Consider the following 27039-nt stretch of genomic DNA (forward strand, 5'->3'; position numbering starts at 1 on the left):
AATACCCCATTGACTGTCTATTAAGCGTGTGATTGGTTTTACTTTGGAAAGTGAAAACTACCAAGGCATGCTAAAACAAGATATAACGACATTTATGTTTAGCAATTCAAAGAAAGATAACAGGAATTGAGCGGGGAAAAAAAATTAAACATTAACACTAAGCAATAAATGACCAATAAAATTATTTTGATTTTTTTTTTGTTGTAAATATTGAGGAACTTATAGTTTAAGAGTTAATTCATCATTTAACCTAAAAATTTATATAAAATTTAATGTAGGAGATAAAAAAAGTCCCAATAAATAGACATGTGATGGGAAAGCAAAAGCTAATATAAGAGACAAGAGGGAATAAAATCTTATATTTAAAACCAAACCAAAACCCTTATATAAACCTTATATTTAGGAGCAGATGGTGTATCTTCACATACAATAAACATGTTTGCATTATTACAATAGAAATTGGTTCAATCCAAATATGCAATTTTTAAACAAAATCTTGATAATGATAATTAATACACATTCTACAAAGATATTATGGGTTGGCTACATCACAATTTAAAAGTCAATAAATTTCTTTTCTTTCAAACTTTCCACCACCTCTCTTGAACTTACTTCAAGTGAAATGAATTCAATCCCCAACGTCTTTGCTTTTTTCTTGGAAACTTGATATGTTGGATTGAACGGTTTATCATCAGCACACCTTTGAGAAAGCAAGAAATTATATTAGAAATTATGATCATTAACAAAAATAGAAGAATGGATAGATTTAAGGCCAAATATTAGAAAGGGCTAGTGATCAAGTATAATTTGAATTAATATGATCAAATCATATAATCAAGAAATTAAAAGAAATCTCCTACGTAGAATAATTAAAACTATAATCTCTAGAAAGTAGAAATAGCAATTAACTCTTCTTTGATAGCTACAAAAAATATGGATTTTATGCAACTTCAAATTAATTGGATAAATACAAGGGTTAAAAGACAATTTGGTCTTGAAACTATAGGTTCAGAAGTCTTTGAGAACTTAATTTTTTTTTTTTTTTATGTGATGTTTCCTTTCATCTTTTGAAAATAATGTAATGTCATTCTTACTATTAATAAAAGTTAATTTTGACTATTAGTTGACCATAAAATGACATAAAAAGACTTCAAAAATTACATAAAAGGACCAAAAAATAATAGACAATTTCCAAAAAAATTACTAGAAATGATCTAAAAATTACAGACAAGTTATCCAAAAATTACAGAAAAGGACCAAAAAATTATAAACAATTTCCAAAAAAATTACTAAAAATGATCTAAAAATTACAGACAAGTACCCAAAAATTACAGAAAAGAACAAATAACTTACTTGTTTGGAAGTTGTAACATTGGGTATAGTTCATGTAAAATCTTTATAATTTCTGAATAATGTTTCACTGACTCAGCAAGACAATATCTTCCACTAGCAGAAAGATTTTCAAATGCTTTATGAGCATTTGCAACATCTTTCACATTGAGCCACCCAAAGGTATGATTTGGAAATGTTTGGGCACCTGTAATAATAATATAAGGATATGGACATTCAACAGTCCTTGTGAGAAGCAACATGAGCACCAAGATCTTTTAATTGGGAGAATTTTTATTTAACTATTATTCTCTTTTATTTGATTATTTAAATATACAAAATTATTATTCTCTCTCTCTTTTTGCTTTCTCTCTCCCTCTTTATCATTGTCCTTCATCATATAGGTTATTAGCACAAAAGATCATTTCCATCCAGAGTTAGGATCTTAGTGCCTCATTGAAGAAAAAAGATTATCCAGGTGAAAATAATGCTTTATTTCAAACTTTACAAGGAAAAAAAAAAGATAGATCAAACTTACAAATTGTTCAAAATTAATTGTTACTTAGTGTTTATTTTAAAACATTATAATAAATAAGTGTATTTCAGTCAAACATAGTTGCATTCAGTAAAATTGTATGCTGTTTATTAGCGTCAGGTTAAAATTACCTTATTCTCTAAGTTTATATAAAGATTCATTTTAGTCCTTTAATTTTATAAAATATCTTTTCAATTTTCTCATTTTAACTTCATTAGTTTCATCATCAAAAAATTCCTACATTAAACTTTTGGATATTAATAAAATATTCTCAACTGTTGATAAATTAAGATTAACTTTTTTTAAAATAATAATTATTGACACAAAAAATAATCAATTGAATTAACAATGTTAGGGTTAGAGGAATGAAAAACAAATGAAATCTTGTACAAAGTTAATGTGCGTGTAGCCTCAAGAATAATGACAACTATTTTGGGATGAAAGGAAGCACTAATAACACAATCAAGTACATTTTTTTTTAAATTTTATTTTCAAAAAAAAATTAAAAACAAAGAATAAATTTATGCAGGATTGGGTGCACACGTTATTCTTGAGACTATGACTGGAAGAAATGGGACTGATAAGTTGTTTCTGGAGTGGGTTCCAGGGACATTGCTACACTTGGAAAGGAGGGAGCTCGCAAAGTCGGATTGACCGGGTGTTGAGTACTGCATCTTGGATTGAGAGATTTTCGCAGGAGTCACTAGTACATCTATCTAAACTGAAGTCAGATCATTGCCCTCTTCTTTCGAAATTATCGAGTTTGGAGGGTCTAAGGAGGGGGGAAAGACAGTTCAAATTTTTTGCTCATTAGGTAACGCACGATGGTTTTTCAAATATGGTTAAGCATTCATGGGTTCGGTCGAATAGCTAGGAGGATAATGTCGCTGGTTTCAAGCAGCATGTTACAAAGTGGAATAAGGTGTTCGACCACACTCCTAAATGAAATTATATTGAAGTTAGAAGGCAAAAATCAGAAGATTATTGCATTAGCTCCTGTCTCGCAATATTGGGAAAGGGAGCGACGGCATTGGTAGGAGGAGCTTGAAAAGGTTGTAATTCAAGTGGAAATCATGTGGCTCCAACGGTGACGGTGCAACTGGTATGCCCAGGGGGATAAGAAAACAAGGTTCTTCTACTCTATGGTCCAAGCATGGAAGAGGTGGAGCAATATTGAGGCGATCGTGGGAGATGATGGAGAATGGGTAAACGATACAGATGTAATTAAAGAATTAGGCACATGGTTTTTTATGAATTTAGACACAGAAGAGGGTCACTCAGCCTTGCATGTCGACTTTGGACAATGCTTTCCGGAAGTTGGTCAGGATCGTTTAGCTCGACTAGGTTAGGATGTCACAAACCAAGAGGCAAAGGAAGCTATTTTTAGCATGGGACCTTTAAAAGCCTCGAGGCCAGTTTGGCTTAATCCGTTGTTTTACTAAAGCCAATGACAAGTAGTGGGTGAGTCAGTGTGTGATTTGGTGAGATTTATCTTTCATGCTTCTCATGATTTCAAACAGATTCATGGCACCAACATAGTGCTAATTCCTAAAATTGATGTTCCAAAAATGATTTGAGACTTTCAACCAATCAACTTATATAATGTGATTTATAAAATAGTCATGAAAGTCTAATTAGCAAATAGATTGAAATCTGTCATGCCATACATAGTAGCCCCAAACCAGTGTAGTTTATTTCCAGGACGTCAGAGTACAGATAATATTATATTAGCACAAGAAGTGTTTCATTTGATGCGTTCAAGCAAGGGAGGAGCAAGATTTATGGCTTTGAAGATAAATCTAGAAAAAGCCTATGATAGGGTAAGATGGGAGTTATATTAGCTTGTTTGAGAGAGATGAACATCCCAATGAACTTTTGTAGTTTGATTGAGCAGTTTTTGGTGACAACAGAGATGAATCTACTATAGAATGGTGAGAAAGGGGCCACATTTCTCCCCTTACATGGCTTAAGGAAGGGTGACCCCATCTCACCCTACCTATTTGTTCTAATCATGGACAAACTAGCTCACCTTATTCAAATGAAGGTTGATAATGGAAACTAGTTATCGCTCAAGTTAAAGAAGAATAGGACAACGATGTCTCATTTATTCTTTGCGGATGGTTTAATTTTGTTTGCTGAGGCAAGCATGAATCAGGCTAGTTTGATCAAAGCTTGTCTTGATGATTTCTGTACAGCATCAGGGGAGAAGGTGAACAATGGTAAATCTCGTATATTTTTGTCTAACAATGTGTGTCATACAAGACGAACAAAAATGAGTGAATCCATAGGGTTTATGCCTACGGATGACATAGGAAAGTATCTTGGGGTGCCTATTCTACATAAAATGGTATCCAAGTATACTTACTAGTATATTTTGTATAAGATGGATAGACAAATATCAACTTGGAAAACACATTCTTTGTACATGGCCACCTAAATTACATTGGTGTCATCGGTCATAATTGCAATATCGTCAAACACTATACAATCATCACTACTCCCTGTTACCATGTGTGGTGAGATTAATAAGAGATGTCGAGATTTTTTGTGGGAGAGTACTCAAGTTAATGGGAAGGTTCATCTAGTGGGTTGGCAAGATGTTTGCAAAAAGAAAGAGAGTAAGGGCTCAGGGCTATGACACACACGACTACAGACTAAAGAGAGTAAGGGCTCAGGGCTAAGTGTCCAAGGCATTGTTCATAGTGACATTCCTAGGTGGCGTTAGTCAGCTGATAGTGAGTTCACCATTAAATCTACATGTTGGATGGTGGAAAATTTTAAAAGGATTGCAAATAGAGGACAATGTCATCACATTTAGAAAATGAATATTCCCCAACACTACAAGAACTTCCTTTGGATGTGTATGAAAGATCGCTTGCTCACAAACATGGTTCATTAGAGAAGGGGTTTAAGTTCAAATGCTATATGTATAGTATGTTGCTGGGGTTCCAAAAGACTTATTGCATATGTTACAAGATTGTAAGGAAGCTATAGAGTGCTTGCGATTGTTGTTATCGTGGGAGCATACCTATGCTTTCAAGATGCATTCATAATTGGATAAGTGGTTGGCCTAGAATTTGAAGTAAAGTGGACGACAAGGTTTGGCCTCCTATTTCGACAGCCATGAAGTCATGGGAATGCTCACATTTTTCAAGGTTGTATGACATATGCTAAAAGGGTAAATTAGGCACTACAAGCTAAGAGGATACCATTCACAAGCTAAGTGGAACAAGTTGTAACTAAACTTTTAACCTAAAAAATAATTGCTAATTAGCGATAAATCAGCGTATTAATTGTGTAATGGTAGTTTTACATGTTGAATTGATATTTCAGCTTGTTGGGCTAATATGTGAATAGGATTGGATGAAAGGATAGCGATCAAAAGCAAAGCACATGAGCTAAAGTGAGAAGTTTCTCACTATGCCACGAGTCGTGGTGCATGGCATAAAATTTTACTTTAAGGGACGTGGCTCAGACATGAAAAGCAAAAGGAAAGAGGGAGAGAATGCACGAGAGGAGGAGAAGGAAGGTGGTTGTATTAGGGGATCAAATATCAAAGTGTTGGGAATTAGTTCTAACCTGTCGCTTGTTAGGTAAGTTTCTTACCACCTTATGCTCCTATTCTACCCAAATTTCTTTTCATTTGAGATATAGAGAAATTAAATTAGGGAGTTTTAAAGGGTGTTTTCTTACCCTTTAATAATAAAAAGAGCCTCAGGAGTTAAACTAAGGTTTTGCAACTGGTTTGAGAATTAACTATGAAACGTTGTAGCTGTAAGCTCAATTTGACCTAAATTGAGAAATTTAAAAAGGATAAAAATGCTTGTTTAGTGTGTGGAGAGGTGGTCTGGCATACAATGACCTAAAAAGGTGTAATTGGAGTGAATAGGCTAAGGTAAGCTTAAAAAGTGTATATAAGATGGTTGTGAGTATTAGGTAATATAACTTAGCAACATTTAGTGTTTTGCGTTGGGTTTGAAAATTAACAAAGAGCACTTGTCTGTTTAGATCGAGTAATTTAGAGTTGTTCGTGGAAATCTACAAAACACAAAGTGCCTTAGTGAAAACGATAACCCTTAGTAGAAAAGATGTGAGGTAATTGGATAAACTTTTCTACCTATTAGCTTATAAAATTGTATACAAGCTAATTGTGAAAGTTACTTATACTAATATTTACAAGATTGATAGAGTAGTTTTATTGTATTGTTTGAAACATGTGCATGTGTGCCTTAAATTTTATGCTTGTCATAATATGTGTAGTGTTACATATGTGCATATATGAGGAAGTGATACCCTCATCTAAGGTAGAGGCATGTGAACTTACTTTGTGTAAAGTTAGGAAATCTTGACCTAGAGTGCTGACTATGATCTACTAGTAGGACTCAAAAGTGCATGATTATTTATTTATGATTGAAGGTGAGAGAGTTCACCTTATGGAGTTGTGTACACCATGGTGTATGGCATGTGTGTGATGCCTACTACCCTTATGATATACCATAGTTGACAAGTACAATTAGGTTACTCTTTAGCGAGTATGTGATGCCCTGCTAATTGGTTAGAGGGAATCCATAATCTAGAGGTGGTAAAGAGGTACCGACCCTACTTCTTCTACTAATGGTGTACTTAGACCAACTAAAGAGGTCCTATGTATAGCCTATAGGTTCAGTTAAGAGATTTGGGGGTTTGAAGGATGCTAGTAAAATGTGCCCATGCATTGATACTTGTGCATCACATTATTGATAATATAAATCTATATTTATTGTGAAAATGATGTTACTCTATCCCTTATGCATATTTTTTCCTTTTAATTGGTATTTGAGTTTATTTAGTTATTGGGACTCTTGTCTCACTCCATTACTTCATGATTATAGGTGCTAAGAGTTCGAAGAGGCCAAGAAAAGAGTGCAAGAAGAGTAGCTTCATTTATAGTAGTTTGTATAGCTACTCTTGAGATGTAAGGAATGTATAGTTGTATATAGTGTTAAGTTGCCAACTAGGGTGCAAACATGTACATATATCATTTTGGTTACTTGCTTGTATTATTTTTGTTGCATCTTCACCAATTGTGTAATTATGTGTTAATATGGTGGATGGGCTTAGATGCTATTACAAGCATGTGTGTGTGTGTGTGTGTGTGTGTGTGTGTGTGTGTGTGTACGTGTGCTATGTGAAATCTTGCCTTATGACATGTGATGAATGGTATCCTCTTAGCTTGTGGTGCATAAGTTGTAGGTACTTGTGCAAAGCTAGAGATATTTGTTTAATAAGCAAGATTTGGGAATTTTAAAGATTATAACTTATTCCACTAGTGTGTTATACAAGTTTATGTGATAATGTGATTATGTATGTATGTGTGTGCGTGTGTGTAAATTAGGCATTAATTATGAATCTTGACTATATGGTAAGGCTTGACCCTATTTATGCAAGTCAAATATATGTGAGTAGAACAAGTATGATTGTGTATATGTAGTAGTGCCATTGTTCAAACTCAACGTTGTAAAAGTCTTTTGCAAGTCTACTTAAGTGAAAAGTAGCATTGAGTGACCAAATTGAGTGTATGATGCATTATATGTGATGTTATGTGTCAATCAGGTGTATTTAATCCTTTTAGACTTGGTTCAGGGCAAGAGTGATATAATAAGGCAAGAGGTTGAATTTGAACATGTATGGTGCTTGTTTTAAAAGAAGTAAATTTTTGCACTTGAGCGCCCAAATTGAGATGGCACTATTAGATCATGTTCAGACTTGTCTCATTAGTTATTTTGTCTTATGAGCTTCATTGGAGAGCTTGAATCACTCCAATAGAATATCATATGTGGAAATAGCACATGTTGAAAGCTCATATCAGTAGTGCTATGTGATAGAAAAATCTAATACGTGTGCTATGGTGTATAGTGACATGCTGTAGTTCATGACACAGTGAGACTTTGTGGCTATGCACCACATGATACAGCACATGTGATATATGTCGTGGCGTATGGCCTGTTTTGGGAAGAATAATTGTTTTAAGCCCCATTTTCAAAGGTGTCGTATTTATGCTTCCTTAAGTGTTTTCACTAAGCATAAAATATATGTTTACGCATTTTTAACTCAAAGTCAAGATCCCACATTTTCAAAATAAATTAAGAGCTTATATCTTAATTTTTGTGCTAGCACATGATAATGAGGCAGGAAGCAGAGTATATCACTCCTCTCTTGCTGATGCTTGTGTTTGGATGATGGTGTGTATTAGTAAAGTTCGTGGTGTTTCAAGGGACTTTACATGGGTATCTAGCATGCTGGTCACAGTGACATTCATAGGTAGTGTTAGTCAACTAATGGTGAGTTCACCATTAAATTTGCATATTGGTAGGTGGAAAATTCTAAAGGGATTGCAAATAGAGGACAATGGCATCACATTTGGAAAATGAATATTCCTTAATGGTGCAAGAACTTTCTTTGGCTGTGCATGAAAGATTACTTGCTCATGAACATGGTTTGTTAGAAAAGGGGTTTGAGTTCAAATGCTATATGTATAGTGTGCGCTGGGGTTCTAGAAGTCTTGTTACATGTGTTACAAGATTGTAAGGTAGCTATGGAGTGTTAGGGGTTGTTGTTACCGAGGATATGGTTTGGCCAGTTATGTCGACAGCTATGGATTCCTAGGAATGATCTCATTTTTCATGGTTGTATGATAGATGTTAAAGGGATGATTGCTCAGACACAAGCATGTGCTAAGTGGTCATGTACAAGCTCAAATGAAATATGCTCGAACCCTCCAATAAAAGCAGGGTGGCGAGCTCCACTTGATGGTGTTGTGAAGATGAATGTGGAGGGTGCTTGGAGCACGGGTAACAGCATCGCCGCATGTCAAGGTATGGCTCAAGGAAGTTCAAGAAGTATGTTAGGAGGTTTTATATTCAATATTGAGAGAGGTAACAGCACTTAAGCTGAGATCTGGGGACTATTATAGGGGTTGAAGCTGGCTTGGGACCTAAACTTCAAGTCAGTAGTGGTGGAATTAGGTTCCCTTCAGGTGGTGGAGACAGTGCACGATGTTTTCACGAACGACCACCTCGATAGATAGCTCCTTAAAGAGGTGAACAAGTTGTTAGCATGTGAGTGGAATGTGGATGTGCAGTGGTGTAGTGGATTGAACTTCAGTGTTCATTGTGCTTATCAATGTGATGAGATTTACACATTTTGATTTTGATGGTCCATATTTAAAGTATTATTTTATTTTATATTTATTAAAATAAAAATTATATAAATAATTTTAATAAATTTTTTATTTTTAATTTCATCTAGATTTAATTTGGAGGGTCCAATTTAATATTAAAATTTTTATAATTGCTATATATTGACTATCCAGATGACTTTGTATGGTCCAAATTAAATTTGAACTATGTATAATACATTTGGATAGTCACAATTATAAAAATTTTAATATTAAATTAGATCCTCTAAATTAAATCTAGATCATATTAAAAATAAAAAATTATTAACATTTTTTTATAATTTTTATTTTAATAAAAATATATAATAATATTTTAAATTTAAATTATTTAAATTAAAAATTTAAATGCTTCAGATTTCATTACTGCAACGAGCACATGTGCCGAGAATCGAAGATCAGCCCTCGGTGTACTAGGGCCATGAATGAGGCGGCAGATGCTTTGGCTCGTGAGGCTTTAAATATTCTTACTCGTTATAGTGTTTTTCTTTTTTCCCCCACATTCCTCCTTTTGCTTCGAGTTTTGTGGCCAAGGATCCTGGGGTGCTGTCGAGCAGTTTATCTAATGCTGTCTGTGTCATCAAAACCAAAATAAATAAATAAACAAATAAAAACACTACCAAAAAAACCTAGAATTACCATTGAATAAGACTGAAATAGCAGCAGAAGAACCATTCAGCGTTGGTTGCAAAAGAGGTCCAATAACATTTGATGGATTGATAGTAACCAAATCGATGTTGTTTTCTTTTGCAAATTTCCAAGCAGCTTCTTCTGCTAAAGTCTTCGAAAGTACGTAGCCCGTCCATTCCTAGAGACACACATTTAAAACATCATGTCAATTGCTCTCTCCCTCATAAAATACTCCTTCAATCATATCTATAAATTATTTTTATTAATATCAATATAACAAAATATAAAAAATAAAAATAAATAAAATTTTAAATATAACTCTCAAATAAAAAATAAATAAATAATACTATTTTATTTTTTATTTTTTATTTTTCTTTTTCTTACTTTTTAAGAATAATTTAATAATTTTAATTTAAAACAAAACAATTCTATCAACTAGTAATTTATAAAGTGGACCAAATTATATTTTTAAAAAGTGACTAATATATAGGACCGGAGGAGTATTTGTCATTTAAGATTGTTATATACTCCTTCCATCTTAAATTATAAGATATTTTTAGATAAAATCTCACATATTAATAAACCTCATTAAATATACTTAACAACTTTATCTTTTTAAAATAAAAATATAAACTTTCAAAAATACTCATCATTTAATATATTGAAAAGAGAAGAGACCAAAATTAATTATAGAGAGAGAAATGATAATATTAAAATTGACGCATTTAATGAAACCTTAATCTACTCAAAGTGTTTTATATTTTAGAACAGAGAAACTACTTTAAAAATATCATATAATTTGAGACATAGGTAGTATTAAATAAAAATGTAATTATTAATATTTAAACATATTATATGTGTTATTAAATTTGCCTCTTATTTATATGGAGTATATCTCATCCATGTGTTAAAAATGCTTTAATGTCTTTAAGAAGAAGAAAAAAAGTATTCATTGAATAATGCTTTGAAAGTGAAAAAATTACAAATCATATGACACTTTTTTTCTTAAAAAGACAAATATTTTGAAACGGGAGTATAATTTAATCAACATATATTTTTATTATAAATAATTATTTTTAAATGAGAAAGAGTGAAGCTAATAATAATATACAAAAAATTTAAAAAAATGAGTAAAAATAAGATGTGAAATATAATAGGATTAATAGGCAAAAATGACCTAAAACTTTTTTCAAGATACTTGGCACCTTAAACATTTTTTGGTCCTGAACTTTTCAAAAAGAGAGCATTTTTGCCTTACCATTAAATATAAAAAATGTTAACTATTAAAGTTCAGTTTGATTAAGAGTTAAATAGCATAATTGCTCTAAAACTTTTTCTCTAAAGGCATTAGATATCTTGAATTTTTGTTTGGAGCTTATTTGTTCTAAAAGTTTTAAAAAGAGAGCAATTTTGCCCTACAGTTTCAAATCATTCATACCTATACTCGAAAACAATTAACTATTTATTGAATCAATCCATATGAACCCAGCCATGTGGAAGTTCTATTCTTTTATATTTGGCAATTTTACTATCTCACTCAACTGTGACGACTTCATGAACTTCAACCTTGACTCATATGCTTTTAAGGGCTTCATAGCATCAAACTTGACCATGACGGCAGTAGGGAAAGTAGCGGCTTGGATGTTATGTTGGAACTATGTGGCAAGTCAGGGGAGGACAACGGCATCTAAGGGAAGTTAAGAATGACAGATTTGCTTTTTATGGACAGAGTAGCGACATCATGGGCTTGAGCAACTATTTTTGGGCGGCGAAAGTGCTAAGCCAGATGCAAGACTTCTCACGAGACTCGCAAATCTCAAACATCCATTTTTCCCAACTTTGCATTTGGACTCCAATCCATGGTAATGCATGAGCTTGTTGATGGAAGATGAGGAGGAGAAAGAGGAAGAAGGGAGGGCAAAATAGCTCCATTTTTTAAAACTTCCCAAACGAATAAACTCCAAGCAAACATTTAGGATATCCAGTGTCCCTGGAGAAAAAATTTCAGAGCAAAAATGCCATTTAACCTTTAGTTAAACTGCACTTTAATGGTCAACATTTTTTATATTTAATGGTGAGGTAAAAATACTCTCTTTTTAAAAAGTTTAAGAAAAAAAAGTTCTAAAAAATAGTTTAGAATGCCAGGTACCCCTGGAGAAAAAATTTCAGAACATTTTTGCTTATTAATCCAATGTAATGTAAAAAAGTCATATATATACTATGTAGATTGAAAAAATAAACACTATATTTATCTAAAATATCTACACTATATAACTTATATTACAATTTTATAATATATATTGTCCATTTTTACCGGCATATAGTGCTCATTAGCTTATCAGTCTTATTTTCTAAGATTTATTAGATGCAATCTTGTATAAATTGAAAAAAAAAAAAGATTAAAAAAATAAAATTTAAAAAATTGGCCAAATTTTCTAATTTTTGACTAGTTTGAACAAATCATAATTTAATTTTGACTAGTTTTAGTTTGCCCCTTGGTAAAATGACTTGGGCATCAAAGCACAATTTTTTTTAAAAAAAAATACCCTATAATATGAAATAAGGGAATACAAAATAACTACTAAATTCATGTAAATTTTGATTTAATGAAATAAATAATAGTAATACATACCCCATATTCTTTACAAATATCTGGATCTGAAAACCACGTCTCATCAACTATAACGTCAGGATTTAAAGGCCTTCCGTTACATAAAACTGCAGCCATGGAAGAGGTTAAAATGACTCGTTTCACCGTTGGCGATTTTTTGCATGATTCAAGAACTTTGAGGGTTCCCTTAATTGCTGGGTCAATAATTTCAGTCTGAAATAATTCAAAAAGTAGAAGTCTAATTAGAAGCTTAATTATGATTATTAATTGTCACATCTCTTATTCATGCAAATAAACTCTCAAAAATTAATGTTCCTATATGATCAATGCTAGTATGCTCACTTTAGTTTTATTTATAAGTTATTTTTATTATATTTTATTAGAACTAATAAAATTTTTAAACTTTATTAACTCTGTCTAAAAATTTAATAATTTTTTAATTTTATCCCTATTAAATATACATATTTTAAAAATAAAATACCCCAACAATAATCTTCTTAACATTTAATAAAAACAAAATAGAGTGAAAATAAGTGCTCCCCCTTCCCTCCCTCTCTCTACCCTATAAATTAAGTTCAAAAGAGTACATGCGTTTGCTAATAATGTAATTTTAACTATCATTCATTATTTGTGTGAATTAGCTAAAGGTAAGTTCTAAATAGAAGCAAAGGGAGAACCAAGTACATACCCCTTTTTGGTCTACAACATAGTATTGGAAATTATTTCAAGGTTTAAAAAAAAATTGAAATCTTAGTCTTTTAAAATATTGTAGATCTTTCTAATTATATTTTCATTAAATAATAATAATTGAAATTTCAATACTCCTATATATAGTTTGACCGAATCAGGGTTCATAGAAAATATCAAATATAATGTGGTTGGTGAAAGATTTTATTAATGATGATTTAAGTTGATATCAATGTTTTAAAAATTAAATAGGATGATGAATTGAGAAAATTAATTGTTCATAGTTCACATGATTTAATTGGTTATATCAATAATTAAACTGTTGGTATAATAATTAAATGAAAAATAATATTTAAATGAAAAATAAATCAAAAAGACCCAGCTATTTGAGTCACGGGGTTTTTAAAATCCAGTTTAGGTTAAAGCCGGTCAACTTAAATCAATTGCTAGAACGGATCGAATGATTGAACAAGACAGGCCTGTTCCTGGTCCTAAAAACACTGGTTGATATATATATGAACCTGAGGGTCTCTGACACCAAGGGCGACAAGGGAAGCAGTGTGAAAGACGCCATCACAGCCTTCAACAGCAGAATCAAAGGAACCTTCTTCCAACAAATTTGCTTTTGTCACTTTCAGTCTCTCCTTTGCTCCTTCCAGTCTCATCAAGTGCTCTGTCTTTCTTGAATCATCTGCATCGATTCAGTCGCAAATAATATTACATAGACACTTAATCAAACAGTATATGATCAACAAAAGAATCTCCAGAAATTAAACTCACTTGGGTCACGAACTGTGCCTATGACAGAATAGCCACGAAGAAGAAGAAGCTTGACGAGCCATGAAGCAATGAACCCAGACGCACCTGTCACGCACACCACCTTCCCTTTTCCTGCTTCCACGTTGCTTGCCATTCTCTTGGAATTCTGAAATTAATCTTGAAGCTGAAGATTGAACGAAGGAGAAGCTGTTTATACTAATACACACACGCACACATCAGGGGCCCCACCCACTGCTACTTGTCTTGTCTTGCAAATAAGTTTTTTTTTTTGGGGGTTAGAAAATACGGTTTCATTTAATTATTTGTCATTTTCCAGTTATCAATTTTGACGTACGACTATTCATTGTACTGTCGTTATTAGTGTCTGCGTTATGGACTTATGAACGCTCCAAATGCAGTTCGCAACCTAAAACGCGCAGTTTAACCGTTTGAAAACCAAACAAGACACAAGGACGAGATTTTCCCACTTTTCAATTTTGAATTTTGCTTCATCGTAATGACAAATATGTTGACATTTGACGTCATTATTACTTTTTTATAGGGACGATCATCTACATGTCCCAGAAAAAATTGTAATTACTATAAAATCTCAGGAAGTGCAAAAATAACTCTGAAATTCATGGGCTTTTGATAGCATGTAAGTTTGGGAAAATCACAATCCGGGACCGCTGGAGCACTTTATTTAAAAAAAAAAAGACTAAAAGATTCTAAAATAACTCTGCAAAATGCCAAAATCAATAGACTAAAATATAATTAGAATTTAGTGTGAGGACGTAAAACTATCCTTCATTTATTTTATTTTTTTAAATTCTTTCACTATCACTGGCCGCCAGACCACCTCATGCCGAACTAGTCGTTAGGGCTCCGATGCTAGCCATCGATCCAATGAAGGTGCCAAATTAATTATTTTTGAAGGTAGTCAAGGGATTTAAACCCACAACCCCTTGATCAACAAAAAGAATTGTTAGCCACTAAGCTAGTAATATTTCTTATTCATACATACCGTAAACTTTATTTTCACATTTCAAGCCAAATTTTTGTCAAAGTTTAATGGTTACTTGTCACTTCATAAATGACTATTTGTTAAATTATTAATAGAACTTGTGAAAAATTTAATATCTACTAATTTTTATAAATGTCACTTGTTTTTATTATCAAAAGTTTATATGTCACAAGCTTATGTGAACATGTTATTTTACTAAAATTTACTTGTCAAATTATTAAGAAAAATTTTTAAAGTATGTTACAGGACTTGTCATTTCACAAATGATCACTTATTGAATTACTAATGAGAACTTGATAAAAAATTTAATATGCATTGATTTTTATAAATGTTTACTTGTTTTTATTATCAAAAGTTTACTTGTCAAAAGTTTATGTGAATCTGTTATTTCAAAGTTAATAATGGTATTTGTCATTTTACAAATAATCACTTATTAAATTACTAATGAAAACTTGTTAAAAAAATTAATATGCACTGATTTTTATAAATATTTACTTATTTTTATTATCAAAAGTTTATTTGTTAAAAGTTTATGTGAAATTATTATTTTATTAAAATTTACTTGTTAACTTATTTTAGCAAATATTGGTCTGATGGCTAGCATTAGTGCTGCGATGATAGGTCCAGTGGTGGCAGTCCACCAGTTGGTGCTAGAGCTCTAGTGACTAATGATGGTGGGAGAATTTTAAAAAAAAATTGATAGGTAGTTTTATCTTTAAAAAAATTAATCTATTAATCCTTTAACTTTTAACTCATTTATAACGCAATTCCTCAATTAATCTTTTAGTCTCTTAACTTTTGACTAACTCATGATTTAGTTCCTTAACTTTTCAATGTCAATACAATTTTTCATTTTCTATTAGTTCTCTATTTTTATGTTAGCTTAAATCCCACACCAAAGAGTAAGAGCAAGGGTATTTTAGAGCAAGATATGATCATTTGTTTTATCCCTTTTATTTTGATAAGGATAATTTGTTAATGACTAATTATGATAATTACTTTCAAAGGTAGTCAATCTATAATTTACCATCATTAAACATCATTAATGACTAATTATTATTAATTAGCTTTTAATCGTGATTAAGGCCTATGACCCTAATCAGTGATATTAACAAAAAATAATCTCATTTTTAACTTTCATTAGCTTAAACTTAATCACCATAATCATCATTCCAATTATATATCATTTATCTAGTCTCTACCTTATCAAATCGTCATAAAATCTCCCCTCAAGTCAAGGGTTTTTGGATTTTAGCATCCTATTACCATAATTATCATCAAAACTATTTAAACTACACTTATTTAACTTTAAAATCACTTTAGAATTTGGACCCAATGATTGGGTACCCACAAACACAAAAACTCAAACTTAGTCCGAGCATAAACTAGCTTAAAGAGAGGTTAGAAGGTAGAAATGAGATTAAAAAACTTATCTTGAGTGATGAGGAGGCCAAAATCGTGCCCTAATAAAGGGAAACAAAAAAATAAAACCAAGCAGAGCCCCATATTTTCAGAACCAAACCTTCAGTTTTGCCCCTCATATGCATTTTGCTTCAAACAGAAATTAATAGACAGAAAATGTGTTGTCTATTGCAACCAAAAGTGCCATCTATTTTGGCTAATGGTACATTTTCACTAGCCTAACTTCAAAAATTTATGATTAATTCTACACATTTCCAAAAATTATGAATTATAACTCTATATTAAAGCTTAAGATGTCTATTTTCTAATGAAAAAAGAATTACTAACAAATATTATCATTTGCTCTTTAAAAAATTTTTAATTACAAAGGAAGTTCATTTCTTATCTTCTTCCAGGCCCTCATTGATTATAAATTATTTTTCACTATACTTAAATACCCTCAAACTCTCTTAAAATATTATTAATGTAATTAACTCAAAGCATAAAAACTTGAAATGTTATATTATTTATTCTATAACAAATTATTGTTATAATATTACCAACATATTAAAATCTACATATTGTGATTTGATTGTATAAGAGCATGTTAAATATATAAAGCTAAGTATATAAGTTTTGCTATACCAACAAATGGTCATTCATATTTTACAAGCAACCAAGTTGAATTAATAAATACCCATGTGTGTTTTAACAAGTTTAAAGGGTGATAGGGCCAATGGACAAGTGTAGATGTTGTACCAACCAACAATCATTCATTTTTCACAAAAAATACCAAGTTAAATTAAAAGGCACCTATGGTGTTTAACAAGTTTAAGTAGGATAAGTCTAGTTAAAAAATGGACAAGTGTAGATGTTATACCAATAAGGGATAATCCATTTTTAATAAGCACCCATGTTAAATTAACTAGCACCCATGCATGTTTTAACAAACACACAGTCAAAATGGTGATGAGGAAGAAGCAAAATATTTTTTTTGGGGGATGGTGGGTAGGGGGAGGGGGAGGGAACATGGTTTTTTTGCAATCAAATATAAGTCCTATAGGTGTGTAGTGAGATTTCATAACTATAGGATCCTTCAATGCTATTATCAATCTCCAGGCGTCCTTAGCTCTAAAAAAAAAAAAAAGAAAAAACAGAATTTTTCCTTCAAAGTTTCCACCTAAGTGAGCCCTATATGCTCAAGTTTTTGTTTTTTGTTTTTGGGTGAAATTTGGCCTTTAGTGAATAGATTCAAACCTTGACTATTAGTTTGACTATTATCCATTGCGTTGACAACCACATGGCATATATTTTGAAAATTAAAAAAGATGATAGATTCAACCATGTAATATCCTCCTCTTTCTAATCTCATAATTAAATCTAAATCCCAAATAATTAGAAAAATAAGACAATAGTAATAATCAAATATAGAATTCTCATTGGTTAACAAAATAGAGACCCCAAATTTATAAAACTAAAATCATTTCAAGTCTAGTAATGAGACAAATCAAAGTTCACAAATGCGCGAACTCATTGCATAACTAAGTGCATTAGCGTAAGAATTTAAAACAAGAAAATTCTGAAAAAAATTTAAAGCGTGCGCCATGGCTCGTGTTCACCTCTGTGATGCACACCGCAGATCGGACACCATGTACCGCGACACAATTGCACGAATTTTGACAGTAAATTTCTACTGTTAATTTGATAGCTTTAAGGCCAACTTCAAACGCGCCCTAAAACTCCGTTTGACTTCCGATTGACACGAACTAAGAGTCTACAAAAAATTCTTTTCGAACTCTAACTCATGGCGTCAGTCTTAGACTCAATTTCTTTTTTAAAACAAGAATTGGATACCCTTTTCAAAAATTATGCTATTATGACAAATTTCATATTCTTAAGTGTTCAAACCAAATACCAAGGACCATATGCCACCAACAACAATATGGTCACATACAGATAATCAAAACTAACTCATGCAATGCACCATAATATAAGAAATATTTTCAAATCAAATTTCCATTACTCATTCCTTTAAACTCAAAAACATAAGAAGGGGGAGTTTACTAAATTTTCATCAAGATTTCCCAAATCATCACATAATATTCTCTACCCTCACTTGTATTAGTATTTTAGCCCTATCATCATAACACATGATAATTAATTCTCTCCCTAAGGCCTAAAATACCATTACAATTTACATTTCACTTAATGCAAGTAAATAACAAAAAGGAAAATCCTAGATGGCAATCGAAATTGTCATACACATAAGTTACCCAAAATAAGGAGGCCTATTACAAATGGATTATGATCCTAAGCCTCAAGGTGTTTTCCTCTGTCCACACTTCTTGAGCTATTCTCAGTAATATTGAAGATAACAGGGTGAGTACAACTACTCAATAATCAAAGTTTGACTAGCCCATACTAATGCATATCAATTAGTTTAAATGCAAGTAGTAGTTAATATTAATACTTTAACCTATGTGAGACAATTAAAATTAGAAATTTACAATTCAGCACACATAATAGCATCTACTTGGAAAACAATACTTTTAGCGCTTTTCATATAAATAGAGTTGATCACGCAAATCATTGACAAGCATAATGGCAGAAATTAATACTCAACTAAAAATGTCATCATTATAGACTCAATATAGACAAGTGCTTTTACCCACTATATGCATGATCACACCTTCTTTGTATTCTTCTTATTCCTTTGACATAAAACTGTGGACTATAACTCAATTGGATAGTCTATATTCCTTGACTTCCCTAGCCTAAATATTTGTAAGGGGATTACCCAGCCAAGGCGTACCTAACTCACTTATGAATCATGGTTTCTCCCATTTCTCACACCATAGGGTGTCATACACCCTACACTAGCTTTGTCATTGAACCGATGGATAGCTAGCTAGGCTCAAGTTCCTTGTTAAACCAGTGGGATAATCCCTTATTGAACAAGTGGGATAATATGGATAGAATCAATCCAGGCAAACTATCATACGGATGGGACCTTACTATATGGATTTTATCATCTACTCCACTTTCTAGGTGAACTCCCGCCTCTCAAGATCATGTAAAGCACATTCATGCCATAATTCACACATATACAATTCATAGAACTTCACATTATCAATTTTCATTAAACTTCATCATTACACAATTATTGAACTTCTCAAACATATTTCATGGAACTTCAAAACTAAACAAATCGTTGAACTCTCCATTCATAATCATTGTACCTCACACTTTTAAAATCATTAAACTTCTCTTGAACAAAGATTCATTTTGCCTCTCAATTTGCAAAATCATTGAACTTCCAATAAATATTAATATGAAAATCTACCACTATTGTTCTCAAGAAAAATTTTGCATCAAAAGGCATAAAACTCACCAATTTAGTCTAATGGGTTTCTTCACAAATTAAGCCACACTTGCATTTCTTTTTATTTTATACATTCCAATGATAAATCATTAATCAATAAACTAATAAACACACAAAAGCATAAGATAGAATTCTCCCAGTTACCTCAAATTTTTGAGAGGTCAAAGATTTCACCCCTCAACTATTCACTCTCAAAGCTTCCAAGAAGCTTGAATGGTGCCAATGGTAGTTACACTACAAGCATTTACTATACAAAACATCAATATCCATTTTGAGCTATTTTTCATTGACATTTCATCATTTCTTAATACTTAAGATTTATTCTAGACTCATGTAGAAATACCCATAAGGCTTCTTAGCTTCCTTTAACTCTCATTAATAACATTAAGTACTTAAATAGGCATTACTGAAGCCACATTATTCCCAACTACTAAATTGATAGGAATTTTAGATATTTAATATCCTCCAACCACCAATCATCATAAAATCATAAATATCAAATTTACCTAGCTCAATCTACTCCTATTAACTCTATTTAAGTTAATAGATTTGGATTCGTAATTTATATGGATTAAAAATTACCATTAACAATCAAACTCTAACCTCTACCATCAAGAAAATGAAAAAAAAAGGAAGATTTAAGCAAGAAAACTTACCTTTAGTGTTTATGAGCTCTAATTTACTCTCAATAATTAGTTTCTTCAAGCCCTGGCTCAACTTTTTCGCCACTCTCTCATTTTCTTTTATTTTTCTCTTCTTTTTCACTTTAAATTTGTGACTTAATACTATAAAAATCTGACCATGCACTGTGACAAACGCACAATGCGCTGCGGCGCATGGCACAGAGAGCCTCTTCCAGGCGTGTTGTCATGCATGCACCGTGACGGACCAACCACAAGCTGTGACGCGTGGCACAGAATTATTCACTTCAAAAATTCTTCCTCTTTTATTCTTGGGTGACCCAATTCTCCTTCAAACCCGCGTTTAAAATTGAAATTGAGACCAAACATGCCTGTTAGATCCCTCTGGCTACACACCTTATAGATACACTTAATTAGTCTTTTTAAGCTTAATTAATTTGGATTTAAAAATTGAGGATGTTATAAGCCAAGTGTGGGTTGACATTCTGCTTCTACTTCAATCTTCATCACTTTCAGATCTTTCAACCACCCTTCTCGCTTCTAGATCTTTCAACCCTCTTTCTCAAGTCTTGCACTCACTCGCTTCGATTCCTACCCTTACTCGTTTCACTACTGTTGGATGCCACATCAATCAGTTTGGAAACTTTGCCTACTTGCCTCGCATCAATTGTTTCTTGTTTTCTCTTTCCTTATTTCTGCAACAAAAGGGTAGTCTTGGCCTTCATTAATACTATATAACACTCCACATCTAGAGAAATTATTAATCAATTAAAAGAAAAACTCCATAACATGCTCAACAATATTGCAACTTGGCTATCTGTACAAGTAAAACCATGTAAGGCTCATCCTCTTAGGAACCATCACAGACATTGCCCAAATTCTCAATCAGATCATTTAGGCCTTATTTGGTATGATGAAAGAGTTTTTGATGAAATTAGAATCAGAATCAAAATCAGAATTGGAATTGAAATTGAAATTAGAATAGAATTGGATTACATGTGTATTTAGCATGTACATGAAATCCTTATATTATTTATTATTTAATCTATATATCTACATATTAAAAGACTAAAATATCCCTAAATAAAAAAAATATCCCTCTACATAGTTGAAATCCCAAGTCCGAGCATCATGACCCTCCCAAGACCCACCCACTTCATCTTCCTCGTCCACCTTATGCACTGCCAGATTCACACCTAGACGAATAAGCGATGCTCGACAACATGGCTCATACAACATCCATTGCTAGATATTCATGTCTAGACCAGGAACACCCATAGAGAGAGAGAAAGGTCATGGGAGGTGGGTCGTCAACCTGTGATGGTAGTGTGAGTCTCCTTAAGTCGACGGAGATCTAGAACAGGGATCATCGCTAGTTATGGAGTTGTTAACTTGTGTGCAGTAGAGAAAGAGAGAGAGGTCATCGGAGGTGGGTCATCAATGGATGATGGAGTTGTTGACCTATGATGGTGTTGTAAAGCTCCTTGAGTCGATGGAGAGAAAAGGTGGCTCATCACCAGTGATGGAGCTATTGACTTGTGCGCAGTAGAGAGAGAAAGAGAAGGAGTGTCACAAGGAACCCATTATAGTTTCTGCCAAGCCTATTATAGAGAAGGACGTTGTCATCCAACACTGGTGAAAGATGGTCATCACTGGTGGTCACCTTGTCATCATTATTGCTAGAAGTGTCAGAAGGAAGAAGAAGGTGTAAAATAGAGGAAGGGGTAAAATAGACTGACAATGCATGAAAGTATCATAGAATCAAATTTCATCTTGTAAATGATGGAATCCAATTCTATCTATTTTGCAGGAATCAAGATTCTAGAAAGTTGTATTTATAGCATACCAAACACACTATAACATGGATTCCATTTTTTATTCTTTTTCCTACTTATTGATTCTAACATACCAAATAGGGTCTTATATCTTCTACTTTTATCATTACTTTCATCTTGACTACCTAAGGACCCCTGTGTATTGCTTGTTTCTAAGTCCAATACGTTGCTCTCTCCTTTCCAAATTATATGAAAACTTTGAAGAAATTTTGTTATTTCAAAATATAAGATAATTTGAGAAAAATAATTTTATAATATTACCTTTTAAGTGGAATGAGAAGTAAAATGATATTGCATTGTAATGATTAAATATGTAAGGACATTTTTTAAAGTTTATAGTTTTATTTTAAAAAACTAAGTTTCTAAAGTGTCATTATTGTAATTTATTAGTATGCATAATCTTATCTCAAATAATCTTATAATTTGGGATGGAATGAAAATTTTGACTAAAGCCACTTTTTTTTTTTTTTGACATCCCATAGTTGTTCCACTTAGTGTAAATGAATAATGATTATTTTTGTCCCGTACTTTCTTTCCGTTAATGAAGGGAGATTTTTACTTCTTTAAAAAATAATTTAGGGGAGAAAAATATCCTCTATAGTTGGTTGGATAAAGCTAATGGAAAGAAAATATATGGGTAAAAATCAATTTTAATCCGATGATTTTTCATGCATAATAATTTACATTGTCTTCAAGTTTCCTGCTATTTCTAATTTACTGCGTTTAGCTGTGGTACAGAGTTTTTGTTTGCCTTTGTATCTTGGTGATAGAAGCCTTATTTTTGGCTCCCTTATAACTTCTTTCTTTTGATTTCCTGCTTTCTTTTCTTTCAAGTTTAGCTTGCCGTGTGTATCTCCAAAATAAGAGTTTTCAAGATTTGGCTAAAGATGCTGCATGGAAATATGCAAAGGAGAACAACATTGACTTGGTTACCATCAAGCCAGCTATAGTGATTGGACCTCCATTGCCACCAACACTTAACACAAGTGCTGCTGTAATTTTAAATCTAATCAATGGTAATCAATAATAACTCTTTTATATTCAGAAATCATTCGAGTTACTACATCATCTTCATCAAAATGAGTTTTATGGCTCTCGTCAATTGAAAAAGAACAGTGATTAGTGTCAAAAGATGGAAAAAAGAAAAGAAATGGAAGGTCATGACATTCTTAATCAATAAAATCATGACTAATCATTCCATCCTTGCTTGATGCAGGTTTACAGACATTTCCAAATAACAACTTTGGACAGGTCAATGTAAAAGATGTTGTAAATGCCCATATTCAAGCATTTAAAACTCATTCAACTATTGGAAGATATATTTTGGTTAAGCGGGTGGGACACTACTACGATATTATAAAGATTATGTGAGACATGCCCATTGTTGCAACTTCCTCAAAAGTTAGGTCAATTCTATCAATAAATTTAAAAATGCTTACTTAATCATAATCCTCTTTATTCTTATCACTACACTGTTTCTTATTTGCAAATTGAAGCTTAAAATTATGTCATTCTCCCACTTTGCCAGTCGTCTCTGCTCTCTTGCAGCACATCATCATTTTGATAACCTCTCTCTCTCTCTCTCTCTCTCTCTCTCTGTGTGAGCCATTGGAGCCAAAATATCAGGTTTCTAAAGTAAAAGTAAAAACATTGGGCATTGAATTCATTCCGTTGGACGTGAGCAACTCTCTCCTCTGTAATCCCTCCTTGAAGAGTAATAATAAAGGTTGATTAGCTAAAGCATGCTTTAAGTTGGTGTCTTTGGAATTAGCTCTATCTCCTCTGTAATAAGACATTGAAAGGCATACAAAGCTTATATTATAGATCTAGACTTCAGGAATTCCTATCATAAACACAAACTATTTAACCCCCTTGTGTATGGCAATTTAACGTCAAAAACACACAAATTGAGAAAGCAAATTAATCAGCAAAATAAATTGCTCTGCCATGTACATGTATCTTTATCTTGAGAGGCTACTGAATCTGTTGGTACAATTCCATCATCAAATATAGAGACGGGAAAATTTCATTTGGACAATTTAGTATTTGCCGTTGAAGGTTTGGCCTTTCCATGTAATCAAAAAAAAAAAAAAATCTAGCAAATCACCTGAACAAGTAATTCATCCTCAAGATCATGAACATTGGCTATGCACTGGAATGCATTAATTTAGAGGAATCAAACAACAATACTTAAAACAAGATCAGGGAAATACGAAAAACGGCACGATTCACTACAAGTAGAACACAACTCAGAATCCTTAATACAGTAACACGGACTCTCAACTCAGAACCCTACATACAAGTAGTTTAGGCAATCTAACTTTTTTTTTTTTTTTTCCTTTGGGAAAAAAAGGTTTTCCAGATTCAGGCAGCAAAGTGAGATGAAACTTAAAACGAAACTCGTCACCGCCCTAAATATTTTCCCCACTACCCTATCTTAGCAGAAATGGCTCTCAGAAGGAACCTGAGAACGAAAACAAAGTGGGCTTTTCAATTACAGGAAATGCGTAATCTTTGTTTCAATAACTGAAAACGAAACCCACCACCCTAACAAGAAACCAAGAATAAAAATGAACAGAGGGATTTCTCAGGAAGAGTCAAGAACGAAAACGAAGTGGGTTTGGGGATGAAATTTAACCTAACAAGAAACCAAGAACAAAAATGAACAGAGGGATTTCTCAGGAAGAGTCAAGAACGAAAACGAAAAGTGGGTTTGGGGATGAAATTAAAAAAAAAAAAATTGAACCATTTCTCGATTTGTGCGTGTCATCCTTGCGCAGGGGCCATGCTAATCTTCTCTGTATCGTTCCAATTTTATCGGATGTCCCCGAAGGGACGCACCAGGATGCGTGCTTTCAATATATGAAGAACAAACATGGTACAAGTTTATGCGGTGTGGGACTCGCACTGAAGAAACACCAACGCGAGTACACGATGCCTAGGGAAGTCGTGCCCAACGGAGACAAAGAAGAATTACGAAGGAGAATCAACTTGCAGGAAAGAAGATGAAGTTCGTCGCAGAAAGCAACAATGAAGTGAACAGAACAAATACAAATGATTTTACAATCGAAATTTAATTTAATTAAGTTTATAAAAAAGAAAAATGTCCATCAAGGGCAGCCTATTATAGTAGGATTAAGTAGGTTCTGATGCACTATAATAACTCTTTACTTCTGCAATCTCTCTCCCTGTCTTATCACAAATTTTTAGATGATCTAGTTTGTTTATTTTTTTTCCCTTTTCAATTAATAGAGATCAAATTCATTTATTATTATATAATTTTTGTTTTTTTTATTTCTTGTTGGTAAATTTTTAAATTTTTTTTTTATAATAACATGAGTCAAATACTTTCGATGAAGCAACGGACTCAATATGCTGCCTTGCCCATTAAGACTTGCCCGAGTTTACTATATATAAGAAAATAATTAATTTTTTTTTGAAATATGTAAATGATAATAAATTTTTTTAAAATGTTATAATCTTTTTTTTCAAATCTCTATAAAATTTTTTAATATTAATAATTTTTTATGCAATGATTAAGATATTTCAATATAAAATAAGAAAATAACAGTCATGGTATTAAAAAATAAATAAATATCAGTATTTATTTTAATTTAAGTGGTAACTACTTTTGTTTTTTTTTTGATAATGATCAAACATGCAATTGCAACTTCTCTTACGTAATTTTGTGATTTATTAAAGTTTAAGTGTTATAAATATATAATTTTTTTAATTTAAACAATGATTTTTTTTAATAATAACTAAAACATAATAAGTAATTATAATTTTTCTTATGTAAATTTTTTATTTACTAAAATTCAAATATTGTAAGTATATGTGACTAGTTTAATTTAAATAATGAATACTTTTCTTTTAATAATAATTAGAATGAAACAAACAATTATAACATTCCTTGTATAAATTTTTTATTCATTAAAATTTAAGTATTGCAAATATCCATAACTCCTTTAATTTATGCAATGATTACTTTTTAAAAAAAAAATTATCAAAATGAAACAAGTAATTATAATTTTTCCTTTGTCTTATTTTAAATTATGAGTATTTTAGTTATTTTATCAAAAAATCATTAATATCAAAAAGGTTCCTATAAACTTAAGAATAATTATAATATTTTAAAAAAATTTATTGTCATTTGCACATTTTAAGGGAATTCTTCTGTCATTTTTCTTTATATATATATATATATATATTTAATTTTTTTTAATTGGTTTAATTTTCTAGTGAATTAATCCTTTCCTTTCCTATTTCTACTTTCCTACAGGGGCAGCCTCCAGACGTGAAAAATTACGTAACATCCTAATTTTTTAATCAAAAATTTAGGGTTAGTAAAGTGAGATTTGAGAATTTTATTAAGTACTGTAATAAGGCTAGATAGGTGTCAGATTGCTTAGTTAGGTTATTTCTGGGAATTTCTGCGTTTTGGTCTTGTTCGCTTGCGCTCAAGGCTGTGAAGGCTCGTGACCACCTGAGGACAAAGGCAGAGGGACAGCTGTGTTGTCTAAGGCTGCATCCACTCTTGAAGGAGCCACATTATAAGTTCATCTGCTCACTGTTGAAAGTGGAAAGATGATTGCCCTTCATCATTCGACTACGCGCGCGCACATTTACAACTTGTTCAACTGCTCACGGTCGAAAATGTCGAGCTGTTTTATAAATGAAGCTCCAGCGTTATTTTCCGGTAGAGAAGAGAGAGAGGATTCTAAGGGAAAGACTCTCCTAGGACTCAGTGTTTTGGGAAGTTGGAGTACAATTTGGAGCTTTCCAACCCTTTAGTAAGTGATTTCTTGCTCTAATCTATCTCCATATCTAATTTATAAGCGGTATTAAGGATTTTGGTTCTTCAAATGGTTAAGATTTTGAATTCTTAAAGGTTTTCACTTATTAAACTTGATTTAAATGCTGTAAATGAGTTTATTAGGGACCTCTACAAGATCTATTAAAAAGAATTTGTAGATTTGTGAATGTTTTATG

The 27039-nt window shown here is 32.1% G+C and overlaps 1 protein-coding gene and 1 non-coding gene across 2 annotated transcripts; both read right to left on the minus strand.

The window, feature by feature from the left end:
* Positions 1-354: 354 nt before the first annotated feature.
* LOC129304246 (phenylacetaldehyde reductase-like) lies at positions 355-13984 on the minus strand. Its single transcript, XM_054943945.1, has 6 exons — positions 13786-13984; positions 13527-13696; positions 12340-12531; positions 9717-9885; positions 1354-1537; positions 355-700 (listed from the first exon to the last, which is right to left on the minus strand). The coding sequence occupies exons 1-6, from the start codon at positions 13916-13918 to the stop codon at positions 556-558; spliced, it is 993 nt and encodes a 330-aa protein (XP_054799920.1). The 5' UTR covers positions 13919-13984; the 3' UTR covers positions 355-555.
* Positions 13985-24781: 10797 nt separating this feature from the next.
* On the minus strand, positions 24782-24884 carry LOC129304275 (U6 spliceosomal RNA). Its single transcript, XR_008591645.1, has one exon. It is a non-coding gene; the product is annotated as a U6 spliceosomal RNA (small nuclear RNA).
* Between the last annotated feature and the right edge of the window lie 2155 nt (positions 24885-27039).

The sequence above is a fragment of the Prosopis cineraria genome, unplaced genomic scaffold (genome assembly GCF_029017545.1).
Source record: "Prosopis cineraria cultivar Desert tree isolate PC_DT_omini unplaced genomic scaffold, ASM2901754v1 PC2, whole genome shotgun sequence".
NCBI lineage: Eukaryota > Viridiplantae > Streptophyta > Magnoliopsida > Fabales > Fabaceae > Prosopis > Prosopis cineraria.

Coding starts and splice junctions, on each gene's coding strand:
- LOC129304246 (XM_054943945.1), bottom strand. CDS start 13,918: ATGGCAAGCAACGTGGAAGCAGGAAAAGGGAAGGTGGTGTGCGTGACA. Junction 12,532..13,526: donor TTGGTGTCAGAGACCCTCAG/GTTCATATATAT, acceptor GAATTATTTCAG/ACTGAAATTATTGACCCAGC. Junction 701..1,353: donor ATGTTACAACTTCCAAACAA/GTAAGTTATTTG, acceptor GCTTTCTCAAAG/GTGTGCTGATGATAAACCGT.